The sequence below is a fragment of the Myripristis murdjan genome, chromosome 3 (assembly GCF_902150065.1).
Source record: "Myripristis murdjan chromosome 3, fMyrMur1.1, whole genome shotgun sequence".
Lineage (NCBI taxonomy): Eukaryota > Metazoa > Chordata > Actinopteri > Holocentriformes > Holocentridae > Myripristis > Myripristis murdjan.
The window spans coordinates 2381241-2406245 of record NC_043982.1 but is presented as its reverse complement, the minus strand read 5'-3'; the positions used below and the strand labels follow the sequence as shown (position 1 = coordinate 2406245).

Below are 25005 nucleotides of genomic sequence, written 5' to 3'. Positions count from 1 at the left end.
TACTTTGAATGTGTTTACAATCTTTAACCCTCCTGTTATGTTCAAATTTATGAACAAATTTATGAACCTCCACAAAATTATTATAACTAAAATTGTTACCAAAGTTTATGTGTCAGGTACTTTTTGTTTCTTGCTGACTACCTAAACCCCCCCCCCCCCCACCCCCCCCCACCCCCCCACACCACTATGGATAAATATGCAAATCACCATAAAATCTCACTGACTGACCTAAAATTGGAAAGAAATATTAATTTTTGGTGTTTTAATGGATTAATATTATTTCTAAGTACAGATTTTTGTTATTTATAACCGATGCGTACAAAGTGTGTACAGGACATTGAAAACATATCATCATGTGAATTTCATGTTTACCTGGAGGTACCCATTAAATTAAGAAAAGGCATTAAATATGAAGCAAAAAAAAAAAAAAAAAAAAAAAAAAAGACGTGATGATGTGATTCTCAGCAATAATGCAACTTTCAAACATAAAGTTGCTCTTGGTTGCATAAGTTTGATTGTAACCCTTTAAACTCAGGTTTTCCCGCAGATGTCCTCATAAAGCTTGTGCAGGTAACTTTTGAGAGCTGGAAGACTGTCGTCAAAAATTTGAACTCGAACAGTTCAAACAGTTCAAACAGTCCAAACAGCACCCACGTGAGGTTCTTCACCTTGTCCAATTTGCTCCGTGCGTGTGGCGCAGATGCAATGAGGAGGCAGGAACCAGCGAGCTGTAGCCATAAGCCAAGCTAAATTATTTTAGGCAGAATGAGTAGGATTTAAAAAAAAAAAAAAAAAAACACAATACAGGGAGTCATACAGAACTACAGCAGAGTCCTGACTGAGCTTGGGACTCTTCTGGGTGTCAGCCGTTGGGCAGTGGGTGTGTAGCTCCCAGCCAGTCACAGTGTGCAGTGCCGGATAGATAGCAGGAAGCTATGAAAATTTTCGACAGGGGATCATGGAGAGTGGAACAAACTTGTTCCACTATGAGAGTGAATCTAGGGTTGGCTTTTGGTGAGCAGTGAGGGAGAGGATGAGGATGAAGAACGAGGCGCTGTTGGCCTATGTTCTGTTGGACAGGTGGGTGCCGGTGGACACCAACAAACCGACAAATCCTACTTTTTCTGCCTTTAAGTTAGCCTACCTTTTTTGGAGATGAATCGAGTGTCCATGGGGGCGGTGCATGTGTGTATGCGTGAGATTTGATTGGACAGACATAGTGATGCTTCCTTGAGGCGATCGGTTATTTGATTTGTCCCGATCAGATTTTGACAAATAAGATTACAGGCCTGGGCCAGTAGATTGGAAGACCAGATTTTTTTTCTCCCTACATTAAGTTTGGATCGGACCCTCTGTGTATAATGGAAGGACAGAAGTTACCTACAGAAACTTTAAGTAGCTTCAGAGTTAGAAAAAACAACATTATTTCACATTGTGCGGCAGTGTCACATAAATATTCTGTATCTGCTGGGACTGGGGCTTCACAGAAGCTACATCAAGCTAACATTGAGTGAAATATTCAAAGCCAAGACACCATTGTTTTGTTGCTGCAGCATTACATCAGACAGAAAATATTAAGATGTCTTGTGCATCATTTTATATATATTTCCCTGTTATTCAGTAGGACATATTTGGGAGCTTTGGAAACTGTGGGATATTATGGTAGTCAGAGGCAGTACCAGTAAAAAAATCCATGATTCTGGATGCCAGTTTTGATACCACATAGAAAACAAAACCCATATACTTCAGTATTTATTTATGTAATATAACAGTTACAAACAATGAATGTGGTTTTCCACCGTACAAAAATATGAACGCACCGGTTTCTTGATCTCTTGTGTTGGCTGTCAGTTTGTGTGTCATCTGTGACAGTCCCTTGAAAAGTATCACAGGTAACATTATTATTATAGTTTTTAGTAAAAACACTGGCTGCAGCCCATGCACAGTCGATCCAGTCGGTCATGTTGTAAGTGATAGGCAAATAAAAATAACAATAATAAAATCCCTGAATGCCCCTTTTGACGAGAAAATGCGCGTCCTGCGGGAAACATTTTTTTCCATCGCCGGGACAACGGGATGCCCTTACTATAGTGCCGCGCTCCCCGGTGCTCTTGTGTTGGTAGCCCGTGCGCAGTGGTACCAGTCAGTACTGCCGATACTGTCTCAGAAGCGGTATTGTATCGGTTCTTATGACCAGCTAGCTAATGATATCAAACGGCGCTGAGAAAATTGCATGGTATTGCAACAGTATGTTCCACGGTCCAGCTTGGAAACACATTTCCAGAGAGACGTCTTCGTCCATCATAAAGACGTTGTTATTTCTGTCCTCTGACTTTGAATGGAATGCAGGCTTACCTTATCTACAGTGTCAGTGGTGATTTGTCTGCCCGGAGACAGTAACAGGATTGACTTCCTTTAGTCCGGGGTCGCGGCATGTACTCAGACAAAAATGCACTTGAAAAAATATGTGTTGAGTGGAGTATGTGTATATTCAGCAGATTTTCTTCACCTCCATATGGCCAGTGTTTAGCCAGTGCCCAGACAGCACTGCTGTTAATACAGCTGGCTGAGCTCCACCCAGTACTTTGTCCTCCCCCAACTGTATATTATTATATACTATTCATGGACTTAAGCTTGTTTCTGCAAGAGGATTAATTGTAAGTTTTTGTTAAGGTGGAAGTGGTAAAGAAGTCTTTGAAAGTGTCCTCCACCCTAACTTAACGGGCTGGTAAATGCGAGCGTGTGTGTGTGTGTGTGTGTGTGTGTGTGTGTGTGTGTGTGTGTGTGTGTGTATGTGTCCTCAAGCTGTGCCTTTCCTTGTGTTCCCCTAGCTTTCACAGTCCCTTAGAGCTCATAAAGTGTCCAATAACCAGCGGGCCTAGAAGCCACACTAGCACAGCTTTCAGCTACCGAATAGCCACACACACACACACACACATACACACACACACATTCCAGCACAGTTTAGCACTCAGATGGATTTCAAATTTGTTTGTCCCAAAGATGCATAGCAGAGAATTACACAACAACACTGTTGTCATGATGCAAGAAGGCAGTGTCGCTTCTCCATGAGGCGTGCGTGTGTTTGTGTGCATGTGCATGTGCATGTGCACTGGAAAGTGTATGCATGCTGATGAATTTGCGTGTGTTTCTGCACTGGGACTGGGAGGACTGGGAGCCGCAGCAGAGCTACATGATGTCACGGCTTTCGCTGCTCGCCGGACGTCTGAGCCTAGCAAGACAGAACACACACTCTGTGACGGCACGCGGCTCACACACATCCACAAAAACAAACCTCTGCCCCACCGTCAAGCTGACTGTTTAAGTTGCTCACTGGCCGCATCACATGTTGACTGACCAACTGATGAATCATGAATAGCGAGCGGGATGGCCGCACAGCTCGCCGCCTGCCTGCCTGCCTGCTTGCCTGCCTGCCTGCCAGTGCTGCAGTATCACAGCAGAGTGAAAGCCATTTGAACAGTTAAAATTTAAGAAAGTGAAGACACAGAAAAAGCTTTTATTGTTAATAATGCATGAATGCCTCACTTCAGTGTCTCCTATCTTTGCCTGCACTTGTGTGTGTGTGTGTGTGAGTGCGTGTGTGAGAGAGTGAGAGTGCCTTTGATCGGCAGATAAAACACTTCACACCCTCTTTGAACACAAGAATGTGAAGGCTTTATCCTCGCAGGGTAAAACATCAATCTGTGGGTGCCCACTGTACTATAGGTGCAGGTGTGCGCTCTCTGTGGTGTGCGTACGGTGGCCATAACACCTCCTCCGGCACAGTTGAAACAATAATCCGCAGCATTTGCATAGAAAAAAAATGCCCGTTTCGCGAATTTCCTCCACCGATTGAGTAACGGTTCAGCCTCTACCCAGTTCAAAAAAGCTTTTTCGTTTGCTGCTCTAAACACTCAGCATCTGTTGTATTCACATGTAGACGTACACAGCAAATAGTGATAGTTTTTCCAGTCAAACACAGCATTTTCCTCAAAACACAGCTTGTGGCTTAAGGCTGCACTGGGTTCTGGTCTATAGAGTCCACTATGACTGGTAATTTCTGTTTTTCAAGAACTTCTCTTTTTTACTGCCCTCTGAGATGATCTCTTCTTTTGCATTTTCAAACTTTGAGCAGCTTCTCTCTTTCAGCGTCGCATTGCATTCTGGGACATGCCATTTTCATTCTTTTAGAGTGTGACCATGCTACTCAAGCAAAACTTGGGTAGAAGGAGTAGTCTGCTTTTGGGACAGGGCTTAGGATTTTGAGGGAGTGACCCTAAAGCTCGTGTTTCCTCTTGCAGTTTTAGGTCACAGAAACGTTTTCTTATTTGGAACTGCTCTGGAAATATTTGATGAGTTCATTTGCAAAAACAGATATCTCCATTTGAATTTATTAAACCTTTTTAAACTTTTTTGAATTTTATTAAAATTTACTTTATATTTATTTCTATTTTTTTATATATATATTTATTTAGCCTGGCATAATGTTTATTATCATAAGTCATGCTTTGTGTGTGTGTGTGTGTGTGTGTGTATGTGTGTGTGTACTCCAAGCAGTATCAGTGAAAAAGGTGAATTCATTTTAAGAATGGCTTTATCTGTTTTTGCAAATGAACTCTTCATTTAGATATGACAATATGTTGTCTATGTTTAGCAAGTTATATACAGGAATAATAAAAAAAAATACATCACCAAACAGCACAGTGGACGCAGAAAAGGAATGTGGATGACCAATAATATTTTTTTTTTTTTTTTTTTTTTTTTAGTGTTTAGTGTTTTTTCCCATTTTTGGCCGTATTTATTACATGGATCAAATGAATACTGTTAATTTTTTTTCTGAGGCGTAGTAAATTCCTCTGAGGCAGAACTGCAGTCAATAACACACATTAAGGCTGCTTTCACTGCCAAGTCAGGAGCCTTTTGCCCCAGAGAAAGAAACATGTGAGCCTCCTCATGAGACAAGCACACTCATAATGCATCAGTGGGAATACAAGCACATGCACTTTGATAAGCCCTCTGATCACGTCCCACCCAGTGACTGACACACCAACATGTGTGTCAGTCACGAAGCAGACGCTGCAGGAATGTGCGACTTTATGCCTGCCATGCTTAATACAAAGCAAAGCCAGTCCCTGCAATTTTTGTGAGGGCTTCTAAGTAGTGCTCGTAATTTTGCCCGCTCATCTCTTTTTTTGCACAAAATGATCCAATAAAACCAGATGTCAACATGCCATGTCGTCTTTGGTCTGCGACTGTGAGCCACATCTCAGCGGTGGAGCTTTAGAGTGAGCTGGAAAGGGATTCACACAAGAAGTTGCAGTCTGATATGAGGATTTTATATCCCCTTTGTTTTTCATTTAATCCGTATTATTATTGTCTTCTTTTAGCCCGAGCCTTTGGTTTGCATACCGTTAGAAGAACAAAAAGTCTACCTGTGATTTTCTCTGTTCAGAAGCGAAAAAGGATGCACGCTAAAGTCTTTGCAGCAGTTTCTGTAATATTCAGTATGTTTATTAGCACACAGAGTGATTACACAGGACCGTATCTTCAACATAGGAGTTAGAAAACACATTTAGATACCACTTAGTGCCATGTGTTCCTTCACTTTCCTTGAAATTTTTACCGTTTCCTTCAGTTATACTGCAAAACCACCTCAAATGCCACAATTTGCATCACAATCGTCTCAATAAAAGAACTCTGAGCCACAGAGGGACGGACTCACAGTTGTTTTTCTATCTTACAGCACCACCGTGCAGGATGCTGGTGCTGTGTTGCCATATCGAGACACTTACGAGTAATTTACCATCACAGTTTTCCTATCTGGACCAGTCGCTGTGCTCATTCATTAACTGAGAAGCCAAAGGAGACAGCCCTTTTTATGAGATTCCTCTGTTTATTTGTGTTGGCAGATGGAAGTCATGTTTTTCATGAAGTGTACACTGGCAGACGAGAGCCTTCTCATGTCTCTCATTCATGCTAATGCCATTCACAAGGATAGATGCACAATGCAGGATTTCAAGATTCAGCCATGATAACTCCATTCAACACAGGAAACAGGTTTCTACATGGGATGAGATAGATAGATAGATAGTACCCAATGTGCAAAAAACAATGTGCAAAAAAACCAAAAAACCAGTGTGCATCGATGTATACAATGTGCATAGATGTGGGCAATGTGCAAATTTACAGTATAAACAGATGATAAATAGCAGCAAGCAATATATACACTATAAACAAGGAATATATAAAAAATAGAAATGAAGAATGAAGGGTCTGCCCCTTCTGATGGGTGAGTCTGATGGGCTAAATGTATGTTGCTTAGCATGTGGACCTCAAAGATTTTTCTGTTACAGACACTCGGGAAGACAGATGCACATTAGCTCTCACAGCAGTGCCGTCTGGGTCCAAATCATAGCGGAATTGATGCTTTTATTTCCGGACACATTCGGTTTCACACTGCACAAATTTAAGCGGACCAGAAAATGGAAAAGAATTTGCTGAGGGGCGTGTGGGAAGGGGCAGACCCTTCATTCTTCATGTCATGTACACTGGCAGAAAATGTAAACAAACCTTTTGCAAACGTGCATAATGTTCATGGAAATGACCTGAGCACCAAGAACACGGAGCCAGTGCCCGGGTTACATCTGATGAAGGTGGCGATCGTGCTGCTGTGGCGTTCGATCCAAACACATTTGGAGGGTCTGGGCTTAATATGAGTGAAGTGTAAAAGGAAAAGTTTGCTATTTTGGAATCAATCAAAGTAGTGCAGACCAGGGATTTTGTGAATAGTTTTGGGCTTCGACAGCAGTATTCTTCTGGGACTTGCTGTGGCGGCTTCCACATGAGATTCTGTGGGCTGGGCAGGGTCTAGCTACAGTGCAGCAGTTTAGACTTTCAAAATGTGCTTGGTTTGTGAAATAAAGTAGTTCTATTCCAAACAAAGCAGTTTTTTGATGCAATGATCAGTTTGCGATCCCTTTTTTCATATGAACATTCGGAGTGTATACACCAAAAAAGCAGTGCTGTCTTAGTTTTTCAAAGCCATTTAGGTTGCCCCAGTGTTCGCTGTCGTAGCCAAGCAGAACCCTGCAGCACGTAGATATTATGATCAGTACTGAAACAGCCAGTGAAATGATCGTCCTGTATGTTTAGGATGATGCCAGACAATCTGTAAATATAAGTTCCAAAATAGCAAACGTGTCCATTAAGGCTCTGAGTTGTCAACAGTGTGTTGATCCACCCTTTTGTAATGAAGACATGCTGCAATAACGTGTTGATATGACCAGAAAAAGCGAGCCAATGCAGTCCTGCCATGACTGCCATGTAACTATAAAATATTACCTGCTTGGTTGAGTTCCTCCAGTTGACTTGTGTTCTCACTGTGATAGAACCACTTGTCTTGTCCCTTTGGCTGTGCAGCGTCAGGCTGTACCATGCTTAGTTGTGCTGAACTGTATGAACCCAACCATGTGAGATGGACCATCTCCAGAGTTGGGCCAAAGTGTGCAGAGATCCACCCTTAAGCAGGCTGCAGTGACAACAGAGTTATAACAAAGTTGATAATCTACTGTATTTCACCAATTAATCGCCCGGCTGCAAATAGCCACCTGGTTCTTATAAACGCCTGGGGTCTGCACCCATTTTGCGTATTAAACGCCCACCCGAATAACCGCCGGGGTGATTATTTGCATTATATTGAGGTAACCCAAAATAAGGCTGTTCACCTTATTTTTGCAGAAGTAAACAGTTAGCCGCACAATAACTGTGAGGCACTTCCGTTTCCTGTCAAAATAAGAGAGCTAGGTAACGTTAGAAAAAAGGGTGTACTGTAATCTTAAATCAACCGACTGTAAATATGTTGGACAGTAACTGTCATCACAATAATGGCCTGGTGCAGGTCTGTGCAAAAATAAATAAAGGCCTGCAGCGAATAGCCGCCTGGTTCTTTTAAACGCCCGGGGTCCAAGCTGATTTTGCGTATTAAACACCCGGGCGATTATACGGGAAATACGGTAACCATCAAAAAAATGTTTTTTTTTTTTTTTTTAGCAAATCTCTTAGTTACACTAATACTGTTTATGTGAAACAGCCTTTTCAAGCTGGTCTGTTGATTTTTTTTGGAAAATATAAGAGTCCCGTGGGGTGCTGGTAGAGAAGAGTGAAAAAAACTAGTCATCATGCCCACAAGCAACCGGCAGGGCGTCGCCGTTAGACACACCTCCAAGAGGGTCACTCTGCTGGAATGGAAACGTGAATCGTAGCTGCTCTGGGCTCACGTGCTGCGTAGTGCCAGGCCACCATGTGTATGGAAAAAGGCTATTGGAAGTGGGCCAAGTCCCACCTCTCACAAGCGGACTTGAACTAGTTGTGTTGGTCCACACCTGAGTGTGGCTACTGTGTTCACATTTTCCCAAACAAAAGGCACCGAGGTGAATGATGAATGCACTAGGGTTCAGTTTAAACACACTAAATGCTGCTTATGTGAAAATGTCAAGATTTGGTCCCGGGGATGCATATGGGAAGATTTCTGCTGGGTTTTTTTTTAGGATTGTAGAGCTGTCTACACACTACCTGGAGACAAAATAGTGGTTGGTAAAATCTGATAAGAGCAGTCATCATTATATTTTCTCTAACTGGGACAATTGCAAGTGAATTAACGTATAGTGAAAGCAAACTATTAGGCATTTTTCACTTTCCCAGGGAACCACAATCTCACAAATTCAAGCCAGAAAAGTAATTTTGGTGCTAAGCTCATTAAACCTCTGCGACCCCCTCCCCCCTGTTGATTTGTTTGCTTTATTTATTTATTTTGTTTGTGTTGTTTTGTTTTTTTGTGCTGCTGAGGCACAGGGATTAATTTGCTGGTAGACAAGATAATCACATGATTCCAATACACAGAGAAGATTACCAAAGACGAATGCTTACCGGTGATTTCCATACAGCAATGCTCTGTGCGTGCCTGTGCGCACACACACACACACACACACACACACACACACACACGTACAAGCAGAGCATACAGACACAATGGGGAAGGTAACAGCTGCATGGAGATGAGGTGTGTCGATGAGGTGAGAATGATGAGGGAGAGGCAGCATTAGTGCCATAAAGCACGGCAAACAAGCTGGATGAAATATAAGGCTGTGGCTGCCTCATTAAGTCTGCATAGGCCTGAACAGTGTAGCTGTACATGCATAGCAAATGGGCCAGTGTACTACAGCAGACTGTACTGAGTAAATCCCACTAACTCTGTCACCCATGGCGCAATAACTAACTAATTAAATGATAAAATGAACGATGATTAATTACTTTAGTGCTTCTTCATGCTTACAGCCTCTCTCACTGAGCTCTTTAGTGCTAAATTTCCACATTGCGGCATGAGCCAATTACATTTAATCAAAGCCAGCGCTGGAATGCTGCACAGTTGTTGGGCGATTACGGGTTTAGGTATTTGAAATCTAGCGCCGATTTCTGGAAAGCGGTAGCTGCAAATAGCCAATATTTTCCTGCTATAGGAGTGTTTTTATGCCAAAAAAATTGGCAAGGATTTTGTGTTACTTTCTGGAAGGTTATTCTTGTTAGGGTGCAAAAGCCTGTGAAACAACATTTAGACCATCACGGCACACTAAAGCTGTCCAGACTAATGAAATTCTTTTAGAGTTTGCAGTTTTTTACAGCCAGGCGATCGACCACATCAGCTTAATGGTTGGGGAAACACTGGGATATACTACAGCCTTTAAATGATGAATTAATTAACAATGAACATTATTCAGCGATTAAATGAGTAGATGCAATGTAGAAAACAAATTTCATGGTATACTTTATGGACTTTTTATGTAGCTGTGGTCAGGGTGGAACTTTCATCCACTGTTGCCAGCTTGGCAGCATTTGTCGCGAGTGACCTTTGTAGGAAACAATAGCTACTTTCCTTGGGAGAGAGATGGCGACACTGCCTGCCTCTACTCTCTCTAGGTGGATGACATTGATTTTTCGTGATTAAATACAGAACTAAGTACTTTGAGGCCTATAATCAAAATTACGACAGTGAATTTTGGCATGGCTACATGCACAAACAGGTTCCTCTCCTCTTTACATAACACTCCTATGCATCCTGACTAAAGCAGTGAGGTGGTACTATTATTAGGCTTGGATCTCCCTTTGCCCATATGTGGGTTTCTTTGATCCTGTGAAAATGGTAAAGATGTACAGTAGGAGAAAGCACTCTCCTAATCTCTTTGAAGATCACGCAAAAAACCTGCAATTGCCCCCATTCTGAACGTGTTACTTTGCTGTCCACCACAGCCGTATGACAGCTGCCCCTATACATCAGGGAATCCTTTTGAATCATCTATTTGTGCATGTGTTGCTGTGTGAAAAGTATGAAGTGAATTAACGAGCTGCCTGTGTTTTGATGTGATGCTCCAGGTGCCTTCGGTCGCCTCCCACTGTGAAACCCTCTCGGAAGCCCACTTGGAGGCCCGTCTGCAGCAACCTTTGAAGGTCCTGGGTGTGAAGTCGGTCAGTCGTGGGCCGTACGAGATGAAGACATGCGCTCTGTTTCTGGCAGCTTTGCTGCTGCCCAGCATTCAGGCAGGTGAGTTACTTTTTGGACATGTTTCTTATTCATCTTTCTTTTCTCAGAAGTGGTTGATTGAGCGTACTTGTTTTTCTCTCAGTGCAAGGACTGGGACTCTGGAGCTAAATTCAGGTCAACCAGTGGCTCAGATAGATAGTTAGCAGTCACTGAAAGGGATATCATATTTGTATCAAGTGCTCACCTTGTGCTGCCTTCACTTCCTGATGAAGAAAGATTTGCTTGCAAGCCTTCATTATAAACTCATAAATTCCTAAATTGTATGCATAAATGTCCTCCTTTTTGCACAAATAACTCATGACTTGTATGTGGAAAAACAATTATTTCCCTCCACATCCCAAATTTGCAAATGCCTGTGAAGTGTTGAAACTGCAAGTGCAAGTATGAGACCTTGCCTTCTTTGTGCAATTTTCTTGCAAGATCCACACACAAATAACTACAAATCTGCACTCACTCTCTCACAGAACTACTAATCCACTCACTTATAGCTGCTGGTCCACCCACACACACCTGCTGAGATTTGAGCGATTTGGGAAGTACTGCAGCGTACGACTGGATACCAGAGACTTGGACTAAACAGCATGCCAACTTTTTGTCAGCACAGAATTTTTCATTCTGTTTCGCTGTTGTACAAACCATGAAATTACAGGTTCATTTTTTCCATTGGCTCAAAGATGGCTAGCATTTTTGGAATCTAAGTTTACTATGAAGGCTTGTGAGTAAAACTTCATTTGTCAGGGACTGAAGGCAGCACACGGTGAGTGCTTGATACAAAAATGATGCGTTATGGGTGAAGTATCCCTTTTGAAGTGATACTGTGTAAAATTGAGGGCCGATTGAAATAAGGGCCCTTTAGACTCAACCGACAAAACGTGGATTAAGTGCATTAATTCATCACTCTGGCTGATGAGAGTCATGCAGACTCAACCATCAAATTTCATGCTTATTCCAGATTGTCTGTCAGTTTTAGCTAAGGCACTTTAATCTAAACTAATATTAGTTTTAACAGTTGAATTATTGTGAACCTTTAATTAACATAGTTTTCACAAAACTTTACCCTCTGAAACCTGTGGAGCCTGTGGGTGGGCTTTTATTATGAAAGGTGCTCTTAATTTGAAAGTTTTCTTATTACTTTGCCTACTTATTTATTATAGTAAATAGTAGTCTCCCTTTTGTCATATTTGTTCTTTACCATTTTTCAGCATTTTATGGTCATTTTCTTGTATTCTTTTTTAATTTTTTTGGTAATTTATGGTAATTTTGATGTTTTACAATTTTTTTTGCAAATGTCTTTTTTTGGAATTTTTTGTAGTAATTCCTCACTGCTAGTTAGGCATCTTGCAATGCATCTAGTGTAAAGGCATCTTAAAATGTCTTCACACTAGATGCTGATTTCCATGCCACCAGGTTTCCCAGCCTGTCTCACCATTCACTTCACAACACTATGCATGGAATCAAATCCCTGCTTATCAAAGACAACATTGGGGCTACAGGCTCAAAATATACTGCAGAATTGAATACCTCTGTAACATAGTCTGAACAAAAACTGCACTGAGCTTAACAACACTGGAATTTATGCCATTGCTACCACTCAGAAGCCACTTCTACCAATGCCAGCATACAAAGATGCATAATCTGGTGTAAGGAACTCAAAAACCTGGAGGCCTAAGCAAGGCAAAAAAAAAAATAATCTGGTCTCATGAGTCATCATGCATGAGTCATTCAATTCAAATGGGTTTATGTTTGAAGAAAGTCAACGATTGCAGTCAGCCCACACTGTCTGTTCCCACCTGCTAAACATGGTGGTGTCATTTACTGAGGCATTAGGTCTGATGACTGATCTGAATGGTCATATGATGACTAAGGAAGTCCACTGTACAGGATGAGGAGCAGCCCAAGGTGCAAACACTGTTCCTTCCTGATGTTCCCATGCTGCAAGATGAAAACGCCCCCATACACACTGCCAGTTTAATAAATAGCAGGGTGGATGGAGCCATTATGGAAGTAGATTTCTTCCTCTTTCATTCCTTGAACAAAGCTCCAGTATCCACCACACACAGTTTAGGATGCAGTATGGCAGCAGGATGAGGAGGACTGAAACTGCTCTGCTGACAAAGCACTGCCCAGGGCCAGTGAAAGTCTATGCAGGGCAAGCTGATTGGCTGGTCAATCAGAGTCATGGGTAAGTACCTTTAAACACAGGCTTTCCCATCCTAGCATCATTCATTCATCATACTCAGTGCCACCAGTACTCAACAAAAAATGTACATGAAAGAAACACTGGGGGCAGTCCGTCTGGGTGGAAAACAGCAACTGTGCTGTGCTTTGCACAGTTCATCAGCCTGGAGGGTTCAGACATGAAGCAGTGGACAGATAGCTCATAGACGCCAACAGCGGGAGGTTGGAGTGATGCATACTATTAACATTCCAGGTTTCAATAGAGCCAACATCAACAGCAAGCTAGGAACAAAGCGATTTTTATTAATAACAACAAATCCCATATTTCACACAGCATACGACTGCAGTCACATCATGCACAAATGATCAGAACTGAACACTCACAGTATTTTTTTTTAACTCACAACACTTTGGGATATTTCCGAAAACCAAACACATTCATGCCTCCTGTTTTGCTATGAATAAGCATGGTAGTTGATTGACAGCTGTGACTGCTAATAACCAGGGGCCAGTAAAACTCTGATCTATATTTTAATATACATACTGTCAAGAGTCTCTGCTTTTTGCCCATCTTCTGTAATCAGCATCAGAAATCTTAGTTAAAATATTCCCCTGTATATGAGGAGGTGTCAACAGGCATAAGTGCACCATTCTTCTTCTTCAGTGAAATTACTATAAATGTTTATCAGGATGCCAGGATGCAAAATGGCCAGGACAGCCTGGATAGCCCCTATCTGTTGTGTAGGACAGTAATGGTGCTGTCCTAATGTAAGGGGAAATAAGTGAAAATTGTGAGATATTATGTTGTGATTGTGAGAAAAAATGTCCCATTAAAGGAACATAGGTTTGCATGGGTTGTAGATATGTGGATAGATAGTTAGATTGATAGATAGATGGATAGATAGATAAAGAGGTACAACTGAACATTTATGGTTCCTTGTTTGGAGAGCGGTCTTAACATAACTTGAGGTGTTAAAATACAGCTGGCATACAGTGGTAGTTGTGGATCATAATCAACATGGATTTATTATACGAGGTGCTGAGTTATATTAAGCCTGCATCAAATTCAATTCCCTCAATGGTAGAAAGGGAGGGAGAGGGGAAAGAGAGAGAGAGAGAGAGAGAGAGAGAGAGAGAGAAAGAGAAAAGCAGGTGACGGATGTGTTTGGCCTTCACTGAACTGAATAGAAAGTCAGGTCATTCAGGGACTCTGCCTGAAACTCTATCCTCACACCAACCTTTTGGGGCAAAACATGGGTACACACACACACAACACATACACATATATGCATACATGTGTATAAGTCCATATACAGGACATAAATACAGTACACATGCACACAAAATACATACGCATAATGCATTCATTTATGCATGCACATACATGTATACACATACATGTGAGCACAAAATACATACATACACACACGGATATATAGATACTTTCATGCATGCACACAAAATAAACACGGACACACACTCAATACACACAAACATGGCTGTCGATTCACACACACACACACACACACACACACACACACACACACACACTGAGGGCTTGTGTTGGTCTGTCTGCCATGTGGGAAAGTGAGAATGGTTTTCCTGTCAGCCTTGCCAACAGGCATCTGGCCAACCAAGGCCACGACTGATCCTGGCCAGAGTGAGATTTCTCTGCTCAGTGTGTGTGTGCGTGTGTGTGCGTGTGTGTGCGTGTGCATGCGCGTGCACATGTGCGTGTGTGTGTGTGTGTAGGAATAGCCCTCAAGGGCCTGCACTGGAGAAGTTCTTCCACTATAAAGTCAACATATATCTTCTCTCTCTCACTGACTCCTTTTATTGGCCCTTTATTACAATTGCAAACAGAAACTTTACAGGCAGTAAGTGAATCTTTATAATCACAACCATGAGAGCTGCTCTGTTTCAGCCAGATGGGCTTTTTATTGGGCAGCGAGTCAAAGGGCTGCATCTCAATGAGACCCTCAAACACAGCGGCATGCTGTTCTTGTGCCACACTCATGACATATTAGATTTATTGTAAATACAAGATGCCAACTGGGAAAAAAATATTCCCGTCAGCCCCCTAGTGGTGATTACAGGTGGACATGATTGGGAATTGTCTGCAGGCTGGGATGTCTCTCCCACCTGATGTGACAAATCACTGTAGTGTGTGAACCCAAAGAGAAAACATGGCCACAAATCCACAAATATCAGCAGGCCAGGGTAGTAAAAATCAAAAATCAACAATCACACAATCATCCCCTACTAAAGAAAAGCTGTTTTAAATGTAGCGCTTTCTGTACCTTTACCTGTGGGTAGCACCCTGAGTTTGATCATTTAATTTAGGTTCACTTATATCCTTATCATTACTTTAGAGCGTATCAATCAGTATATAACAAATATCAATCATCAGTATCAATTTTCTCCCTTGTTTTAGTATGGCTTCACTGTAACATTTTTTGAACACCTGACACACCACAGAAACCACTATGTCCTCAAAATGAACTAAAATTTATCAAATAATGATGAAAATAACACTATCAAAATAAACTACTTGTTCACTTCACAATCAGTGACAGTAAATTCAAGAAAATAACAGTCAACTGACCTTTCACCGAAATGAATGAATTTGCACTGATAATGCTGGACCTTGTCTGTGCCCCTTTTAAATTTGTTGTATATGTTTTTTTTTTTTTTTTTTTTTTTTGTTTTGTTTTAAATACCTTTCAGTGTACTTTTTATTTAACTACAAATACCAATTATACAAAGTAAAGAAGAAAAGCGGAAAATATGACTGCCTACGGGACCTTTAACCAGTCCAACCAAACAATAACCTGGAACTTTGCACACTTTACAACATAACTTTTGTAACTTTTTTTTTGTAACTTTTGTTACTACTTCTCTTAGTCTTTAGTTTCATGTTTTTCATGCTTCATCCTTTTTGCCGCCGCTCACCTCTCTTCTCTGCGAACTGCTCTCTCTAGCTCCCACCCCCACAGCCAATCACAAAACAGGACAAGTGACATGATGCATAAACAACCAATTACAAAGGGTTTGCTCCAAGTACACCACAGCTCACTACATACCTGCATTTAATACACGGTTTAATGTTGAACTGAACATGTTTATACCTATAAAACATTTCATCTGAACTGATAACTGCTGAGCTAGTGGTAGTTAAGAACACTGTCATTGTTAAGGGCAAATGAAAATGCCCAGGGGCGACATAAAGATTATAAGTACCTTGCTTAGGGCAACTGTTGACCTTGGGTGTGGGCGTTCAAATGAGCTGAACATCTGAACGCTTCCAAGTTGGGGCAAAAAGATGTCAACCTGTTCTTCCACCTACCTTTACTATCATATGGCATAACCATCTGGTGCCTGGTAATTCTTTCCTGGGAAAAGTTCCCTAATGCACAGAGAATGATGCATTTTTCACTTCCAGTTTGTTTGTTGTTGGAAAAAAGCAGAAGAGCTGGACCATGCCGCCATGGCTGAACAGACAAAGAAAAGAGCTTAACTCAAACCCCACCAGCAAAACTAACAAAATCCAAGGCTAAACATAAAAAAAAAACAAAAAAAAAACAGTATTTTAAAAAAGGAGAGGAAAAAAACTCAAAGAGCACTTAGCAGCAAAGAAAAAATATTTTAGAATGTGAGGAACTCAAGGATTACCCTGTGCTATTCCAAAATGAATTATATGGATTTTCTCTGATTACCATTGCGTCTCCTGCTGCAGATTCTTTGAGTCTTTTCAACATTGCTGTGCACATTCATGAGCCCCAGAAGAGGAGCTCCACCGATTTTGATGACTCAGTTACTTTTTTAAAATTTCATTTAACCAGGGAAGTCATTGAGAACAATGTGTTATTTACAGTGGCTGCCTGACAAACAGCAGCGCCTCTAGAGGCTACCTGTCCTTTCCTCTAGAGCCACCATCAGGCTGAAAAAACTCTCAGGAAACATCCTCCTGTTGATCAATGACACATAACTAGTCAACTGTAATTGATCTGGAAATTGTTCATTACTTGATTTCTCCACAGGAATTCAAGTTTCAATTTGGCTTATATTATTATAGTTTTCATTGCCATTACATTATTGTTTCAGGAATTGTGTTTAATAGAAAGACTTGGCAAATATGAAGACACTTATTTCAAGAAAATTAGTTAGGACTAAATTAGTTGGACTCAATACAGGATTATATGACTTGGTAAAATGGATATTTTGTGGCTTAGGCATTCAAGATTTAACTCTTGGTCCTTCCTGCTTGCCTTGGTGGGGCCATCTTATTTTTTTTCAATGCTTTCATTTTCTGTGCAATTATATTAGATGAAACTTAAATGATCCCTATCACAGAGAAATTGGGCTACAGCAAATAGTCGTGAAGTACATCAAAGAATAGGATATAAATAAGAATAAAGCAAATGAGAGGGATAGAAGCAGAGCGACAATTCCAACACACATTAAGTAGAGATGTATAAATGAAAATTTGCAAACACTGAAAAACATAGTAAATAAGCACTTTCCAACTCATTAGCACACCAAATGGATCGTTAAGATGGATTTGTTTATGCGGTGTATGCTTTCAGCTCACTTCCCCATCTGAGTGAGGTCATCCTGTACTTGGTGCAGAAACAAATTTCATCAAGTTCATATGAACAAAACCCATGATTACAGAGGAAACAACACACCACTTCAGGCTCTGCAGTGTGAACAGCCTTGCTCTGATTCTTCACACACCAGTCCCCTCTTTGTGTCCATCTGATTGGCCTAAAATATCACATGACTGGTGGTGTGGCCTTGTGGAAAAGCATCCACGTTTCCTTTTCCGGTTCATTGCCTTTGTTTCCATCTTCATGCTAACATCTGTTAGTGAATTCATCCAAATGAATAGCTTGCCTGCTCGGCTGGCTGAGCTTGTTAGAGGATTTCTGCACTTTCATGACAGATCAAATGGTACACTGCAAACATCTCCATCTCCACAAGTCATCCATTCTCATTGGAGCCCTTTTCACACTTGCATTCCTTAGCCCTCAGCTAACCTAAGCCAGCTACGTGACATTCGGTTGTTTTTCAAACCCACCCTATTGCTTTTGTTTTAAGTTTCAGTTAGACAACAAGAATTATGTTGCTACTCAAAAGTGTTCTACTGCTTTCATTCTAACCTAACCTTTAATCTAATCTTGATTCACACCACCAATCTTGACTTCCTGGGGAGATCCGCAAAAAATAAAGATCAGGGCCAGATCGATGTGTGTGGATTAGTTTTGATATCCCACATTCTAAATATCAAGTGTGAAATGACTGTTAGCCCAGGGAGGTCTTTGCCCTAGGTTTAGTACTGTGTGAAAGGGGCTCTTCAGTGTTAAAGTCTTATTTTACCTCAAGCAAATGAAAAAACCATCTGTCAGTGGCATGAGATAATCCCACTTGTTTTTAATGCTCATCAATTTACTTCCAGAATTTTCTCGAGTCAAATGTCATTTCTTGACACTAGTGGGATGATTTGCCTTACCGGCCGGTCACACTGCTTGTTACAAACGTTCACTTTTATGCAAATTTCCGTTAGTCCGTCAACACAAATGCAACAGGTCCTTGCATGGCCCAATCAAAGCTGAATATGTAAATTTTGCTTGGACGCACATATACCTTCAAGCAGCAGACTCTAGGAAACAGATGACAAAGGTTTAGAGACAAGAGTGATATTGTCACTTTTGTAGGAACAGGTGTGAACGGATGGTCATTCTGCCTTGTTTCAACATATTCATTCTTGTTCTCATAAATATTCCAAAACCAAGTGAAATTGCATTGAACAGACTTGATATAACTGGAAATGACTGGATATAAGTCTAATTAACTTATGGTGAGGAATTTTTGCATCATATACACACACATTTCTATTCAGCAGTGTGTTCAGTTGTCTCTCTTGAGCTGGCTCTCAGCACAAAGACAACAAGAGCAACAAGCACTGCTGACTCTGGGCAACAGCATCTCCCTAATAGATCATCACTGTGATACAGTCCATTATGGCCCTGTCTTCACCCGTAATTGGAAACGCAAAGAGACCAGGAGTGATGCTCTCAAGTTTTTATTCTTGCCAAACTATTTCTGCTGTACATCACTAGGTCAGATTGACTGAGGTCAGACACAGTTCATTGTGTTGTTAGATTAAAAAAAAAAGGCTTTAAAAGGAATGCCAAGCAGCATATTCAGCATTTCCGCTCACTGGCTGCCAAGCATTCACATAACTGGGAACAATCTCCAGAGAACTTCAGCCACTCGCTTTAAAATGCCTGTGGCTGTTAGTTTGAACAGGCACTGATGAGGACTGTTTTTTGTTGTTTCTTTCTTGCCGGCATGGAGTGTGTGAGAGTATGATATGCTTGTGGGGGTGTATGTGTGTGCAGAAGAAAAAAGACACGGAGAGAAGCTCTGACAGCTTTCTTTTTGTCTGCATGGTATGTGAATGGTATTCTGGTAGCGTCTCAAAGCCTCTTGAAATTCGGCTTTGAATATCAGTAATGTAGCAATCATATCACAGCTGAATATCATAAACATTACATCACACTCAAAATATTATTATTAAACACATTAATAGCTGGGGTTATTTTGTCTAGCATTCAAAAAAATGGTAAAATCTTGTTTTTCTAAAAACAAGTGAAAAATATCGTCCATATGAATGAGACAATCCCACAAGTGGAAGTGCACATTCATTTGTCTCAGGATTCACAACTCTCACAGGATTTTCCTTTGAGAACTTTGAATCTCTTAAAGCTGAATAAGGCACATCACTCCAACCCAGAAGTTTAGAAGTTCGGAAAATGACTCTCGACATAATTAAATGTCTTGTTGAAGTGATAAATAGTACCATGGCTAGACATGAACCATAATAGTGAGATAAACAAGACCACATGTACACACTCTGAATGCTCCATAGGCAAACAGCCCTCATTCACACAAAAAGAGCCCAATTGATTGCACCACACCACCTATCAATCCATGCCTGTCCTCTGGGAAATCTACTTGACAATTTGGGTCCCAGGCCAGTCAGTGACATTGATAGATCCATTAGGCAGAAGGGAGATGAGGCAATGCCTGCACACACCGGAGAGCAATAGACTGAAATCCTATTGGGCAGGTTGGACAGTTACACACAGCGCCTCGGTGGTATCCTGACAATAATGGACACAAACTAAATGGGATTATCACTCACTCTTACTCTTGACTGGGCAATTCAATATTCCTGTGCACTATTTTATCCTCATGTATATGTCTGGAAAGTAAAGAGGTGTTCAGAGTAATGAAAGAATGAAACAACTCGAGCTACTCAGAAAATAATTGTCACAATACCAAATAAAGGAAAAAGTCCACCTTCGGATCTTCTGATACTGGATATCACTGTGATATCAATTGCAATCCAGTTATTTTGTGATGCATTTTTGTGATCATATTTGTGATCATTTACTGGGTTTTTTTTGGTGTAACTACTTTCCATGAATCTCATTTAGCTACTTCTTCAGAAGCCATATTACAGAAGAGTCTAAGATATTTTACCAATTTTATATTTCAGATGCAAATCCTAACTTAACTTAGAATAGGAACATTGACTTAGAAACTGTTAATCTGCAGTGGCTATTTTCCTAAATCAGGTCTAACCCTAATTACCAAACAGCCGAGATAGGATTTGCACTTTTGGCCATTTCTGTAAATGGCCAGTGTTGACAAGAGAGGAGGTTGAACTTTTTGCTTTCACTCAAAAGTATAAAAATACAGCTAGCCAACTAATTTATTAAATCGGGCATGAGTGTGTGGTCATGGCTTTGTTTCTTTCTCAACACGTCAGAACAAAATCCTGCTCTTTGATAACGAGGGACTGATGCCAAGACCTGATGTTAATTGTTGATGTTTTAGATTCGCTGAAACATTAAACTCTATTGTAGCTGGAATTATCCTGACGTGACATCAGGTTGTCTGTATTTGGCCAGTTATGCAAATCTTTAAAAAAAAAAAAAAAAAAAAAAAAAACAATATGAGAAATTCAATATCTGTTTTTTAACAGTGCTTTGTTATTTAATCTCCAAGAGTAGCTGATGTTTTTTTCATTCCTTTGGTTTGTTTTGATTCATGCACCTTGGAAGAGTTGCAGGGGTTTTGGCAGACCCTTTTCTCCAGGATACAGAGTAGGCCAGAACAAGGAAAATCACAAGAAATGAGTCAGAGGTTTGTTTTTCTAAGAGGTTTGGGACTTACTTTGTGCTGAACTGCAACAAACGCGCTATGTTACAATTTCTTTGGGGTGACCTTCCACTTGATGTGACAGTAGAGAGAGACAAGGAAGGCAGGGGAGAGAGAGTGGATGCAGCAAAGGGCCTGAGGTCAGATTCAAACCCAATCCCGATTTGTGATCAGGACTCGCCTTAACATGTGGTACACGCTCTTACCTGGTGATCCACCGGGGCGCACTGTGTTACAATTTGTACCTCGCTGGGTGCCAGCTGTCCCACTGCTGGCATGCGATTGACTACTAACAGGCTGCTTTGTCCCAAGCAGCCATCTTTCCTTGCTGACTCACAGTCTGACAAATATTTGACAGACAGTGATTTGCAGATGGCAGTGAAGTTCAATGTCAACTTTGATAAGCACACAGTTTTCACAATGGAATCATTTAGTATAGTACGTATCAGTACAGAAGTACAGACAAATAGTGTGCAAAGTGTTCTGAGCTGATATCAAAAAGACATTAAGGTCCCAATTTCACACACCGATTCAGATGCAGTGGCAGCCATGGATGGCACTATGGCGCAATGGTAACCATGGTCACCATCAGCCAACTTGTCTCCTATTCCATGAAGTGAATAGACATCGAGTGGTGACTAAGTGTTTGCATTGCTATTCATTCGTTATGTGTCTGTCTCCTCCAGTGTGTCCAGATAAGGAGCCAGGACTGCAGCCATGGACACCCGGCCACAGTGAGGACCACCGTGTCACCATCGGCTATGGCAGGAAGGTCCTGCTCACATCTTCAGCTACTGTCCACTCCATTGAGATCCTCAATGGAGGTAACCTGTTTCCCTGCACATGTCTTTTTAGGGTGGCGAGGTGCTGGTGGCTATCCCAGCATGCATTGTGTGGAAGGCATTGTAAGGCCCTGGGCAGCATTTGTGTGTAGGAGGTTTCTTTCTTTCTTTCTTTTTTGTTCTTTCTGATCTCTCAGGTGGCCGATAATGTTAGGAACATCATTGTACTTGTAGCTCCAAAGCACTGACCAAATCCCCAAAGGTGTAATCAAAATCAAGAAAGAACAGGAATCTTGGGAAATATTACATTAAAGAATAATTAGAACCCAGAGCCAAATCAGAATAAAGCCTGACTTCTAATGCTACAAAGCATACATACTGCTGATCTTTGGAGCCAGGTAATGTCATCACCCAGAGGGGGGGTTTAAGGACAGACAAGGAAGGCCACTGTTTGGGGACTTATGTGGGAACCCGCCTAAACCACCGTTGCAATGACAACCCCAGTATTTAGCCTTCCAGGGATGAGACAATAGAAAAGAAGGCACGACAGTGGTAAGTAGAGTTGATAATGACAAATAATGATACATGATAAGCCAGAGGGTTAATTAGTGTTACAAAAGACATAATTTTATGTAACATCTTCCTAACGTTATTTATGCCATGTTGATGCTAGGTTGGCAATTATGTGTGACAAACTAAAAGAATTTGGTTAACATGTTAGAAAGAGATTGTTTTTTCAAGCTTTTATCCTAATTGGCTTGTGCGGCTTACATGGAGCATACAGTACCTTGTGAGAAGTGAACCCTGAACTCGTGAAATTAACTAAAATCTAACTAATGCAAATAGTTAAAGCTAGGATTAGGGTTAGGGTGTGTCATCAGCTGTCGAACTCTGTAAAAGGTGGTATTGTGTGACACCAAAGATGACCTCATTGCAGACTACAGTTACAGGAGCATGCATTTACCATTATGCTACGGGTCCACAGGATAAGTCATTCCCTCACTTCCCATTCATTGTCTATGTAGGCCGCTGTGCAATGCATTCGGGTAGCATCGCATTGCGTTTTGAGAGACGGGGTGTTGCACTGCCGTCTCTTCATCTGCATAAAGTTGAGGGCTAGCCTACTTCATGCAAATTAGGGTTAAAAAAAAAATATTGAATATACCAAGAATAAGTCTTGAGTACTATTTTCATCATCCACCAGAATTGGAGAATTCCTGAATTTCAATAACTGTAATAAAACAGAGTTTTAAAGGCTGCATTTCTACAGTAATCCATATCCATCAATCTGAGTCTGTATTCCCCCAGAGCAGTGGTCCCCAACCCAGTCCTCAAGACCCTCCTGTCCTGCAGGTTTTTGTTTCAGCTCTACTCTTTCACACCTGATCCATTCCAGGGCTTCATGCTGATTGGTTGAAACAGATCTACCTGAACAGGGCATGCATGAAGGTGCATAGGCCTAAATTGGTGCAAGAGTAGAGATGAAACCAAAACCTGCAGGACAGGGGGCTCTTGAAGACTGGGTTGGGGAACACTGCTCTAGCGTAACATAAGGCTATAGCTGGTTGAAGCTATCACATATTGGAATAGCAGGTGCGGCTGAAGAATCAGTCAAATAGTGGCGGGAGGCTGTGTTCTAATTGGATCTCTCCGTGAAACGATTATAGCTGTTGGAAGAAAAAAAACAAACAATGTCAAAATTACAAAAAGAAGATGATTTTCCTTGCTTCCAGTGTGGGGGGGATAAATACAAGCAGAGCAGTATTATTTTGAAAGATTAATCATATAAACAATAAATTGTGAGTATGACTCCAGATGGAGGGAAGGGCCAGACACTAAAAGAATAGTAGCACCACAACAGAGGGTGCTCTTCACTGTTTTTATATCATTTTATGGATCTATACATCTCAAAGTTGCAGTATGTGTTTGATGTCCAATGGCCATTAAAATCAAAGCAGCCGTTTCTCATGCACTTGACTGTTTAACTGGAATTATTGGCTTGCAGACGTGGTAACGGAGACACTTGCCCTCTGCTGCGTATGTGTGTATGTGTGGACGGCCCGAGTCCAGGGCCATAAATGGTAGGAAGACAGGAGGTGTCTGAGGGCACTGGGGCATGAAAGACCTGCCAGGAGACGTCATCACTCTGCCTCTCTTTCTCTCTCTCTCCCTCTTTCTCTGTGTCTTTCTCCCACCTCCCTCCCTCCCCGTAGGAAAGCTGGTGATTGCTGACACCAGCCGGCCCATCCTGCTTCGAACCAAACACATCCTGATTGGAAACAAAGGCGAGCTGCACATTGGAAGCCCAGCTTGTCCATATCAAGGCAACCTCACCATCTCCTTGTTTGGAAGGTATAAGCCCACAGTATGCACTGAATATGTGTGTAACCATTCATCAGCTGCACTGTGTAGCATGGTGTAGGAGTGTTAGTGAAGACAAGCTTGGCAGAATGGCAAGAATTTTCAAACAGTGAAACCAGTTAGTACATATTAAACTAAAGTGTGCTGTGGGAGCAATTCAAAATATCTTTAGACTGATAATTTCACTGATATATTGCGTCAATACTGGTCCTGTATTGTGATGGATGTGATGCAGTTTGTTTGATTACATCTATATTATAGAACTGATGAATACTACATTATGAATACTGCATACTACATTATTATTATTTTTCACCCGGGCAAGAGTTTTTGTTGAAAGTGATGTAATTCTAAGATGCTTAGTAAAAAAAATATTTTCAAAAATGTTGGTACTGTATTAGTATCAGCTTTCAAAACCTCACATTGTTTGGAGCCTAATTCACATTTCAAACCATTTGGGTTCAAAAGTCATGCTCTCATTACAGCATTTAAATCTTTTCAGATTTTTTTTTTTTTTTATTTTTTTTTTAATCTCATAACAGTCAAAGCACCTTGAGATAACTTTTGTTATGATTTGATTTGACGCTATACAAATAAAATTGAATTGAATTGAATTGAATTGAGCCATAACAGCCATAACAGCTCTGTGTCAATAGCTGAACATCAGCAAAGTGAAATGCAGTACTGGTGACTGGTTACAACAGAGCCTTTAAGTCCATGTGAGATCAAAGCCATTCCTCACTCTCATCATTATGTGGCATTAATGAACTGAGTCCCAGTGCTTTCCAAGGACTGTTGAGAGGGCTCCGCAGGTCTTTAGCAAGATAAGAAATAGAGTCACTAGTTTGATCTGAGGTG

The 25005-nt window shown here is 41.1% G+C and overlaps 1 protein-coding gene across 2 annotated transcripts in view; it reads left to right on the top strand.

Moving 5' to 3' along the window:
* cemip (cell migration inducing hyaluronidase 1) overlaps positions 1 to 25005 on the top strand; it is a 174073-nt gene that overhangs the window by 67554 nt on the left and 81514 nt on the right. For both annotated transcript variants that reach the window (XM_030048402.1, XM_030048403.1), the window contains exons 2-4: positions 10426 to 10594; positions 21691 to 21828; positions 24000 to 24138. In XM_030048402.1, the coding sequence (XP_029904262.1) occupies positions 10426 to 10594; positions 21691 to 21828; positions 24000 to 24138 (446 nt within the window). The remainder of the gene's footprint in view (positions 1 to 10425; positions 10595 to 21690; positions 21829 to 23999; positions 24139 to 25005) is intronic.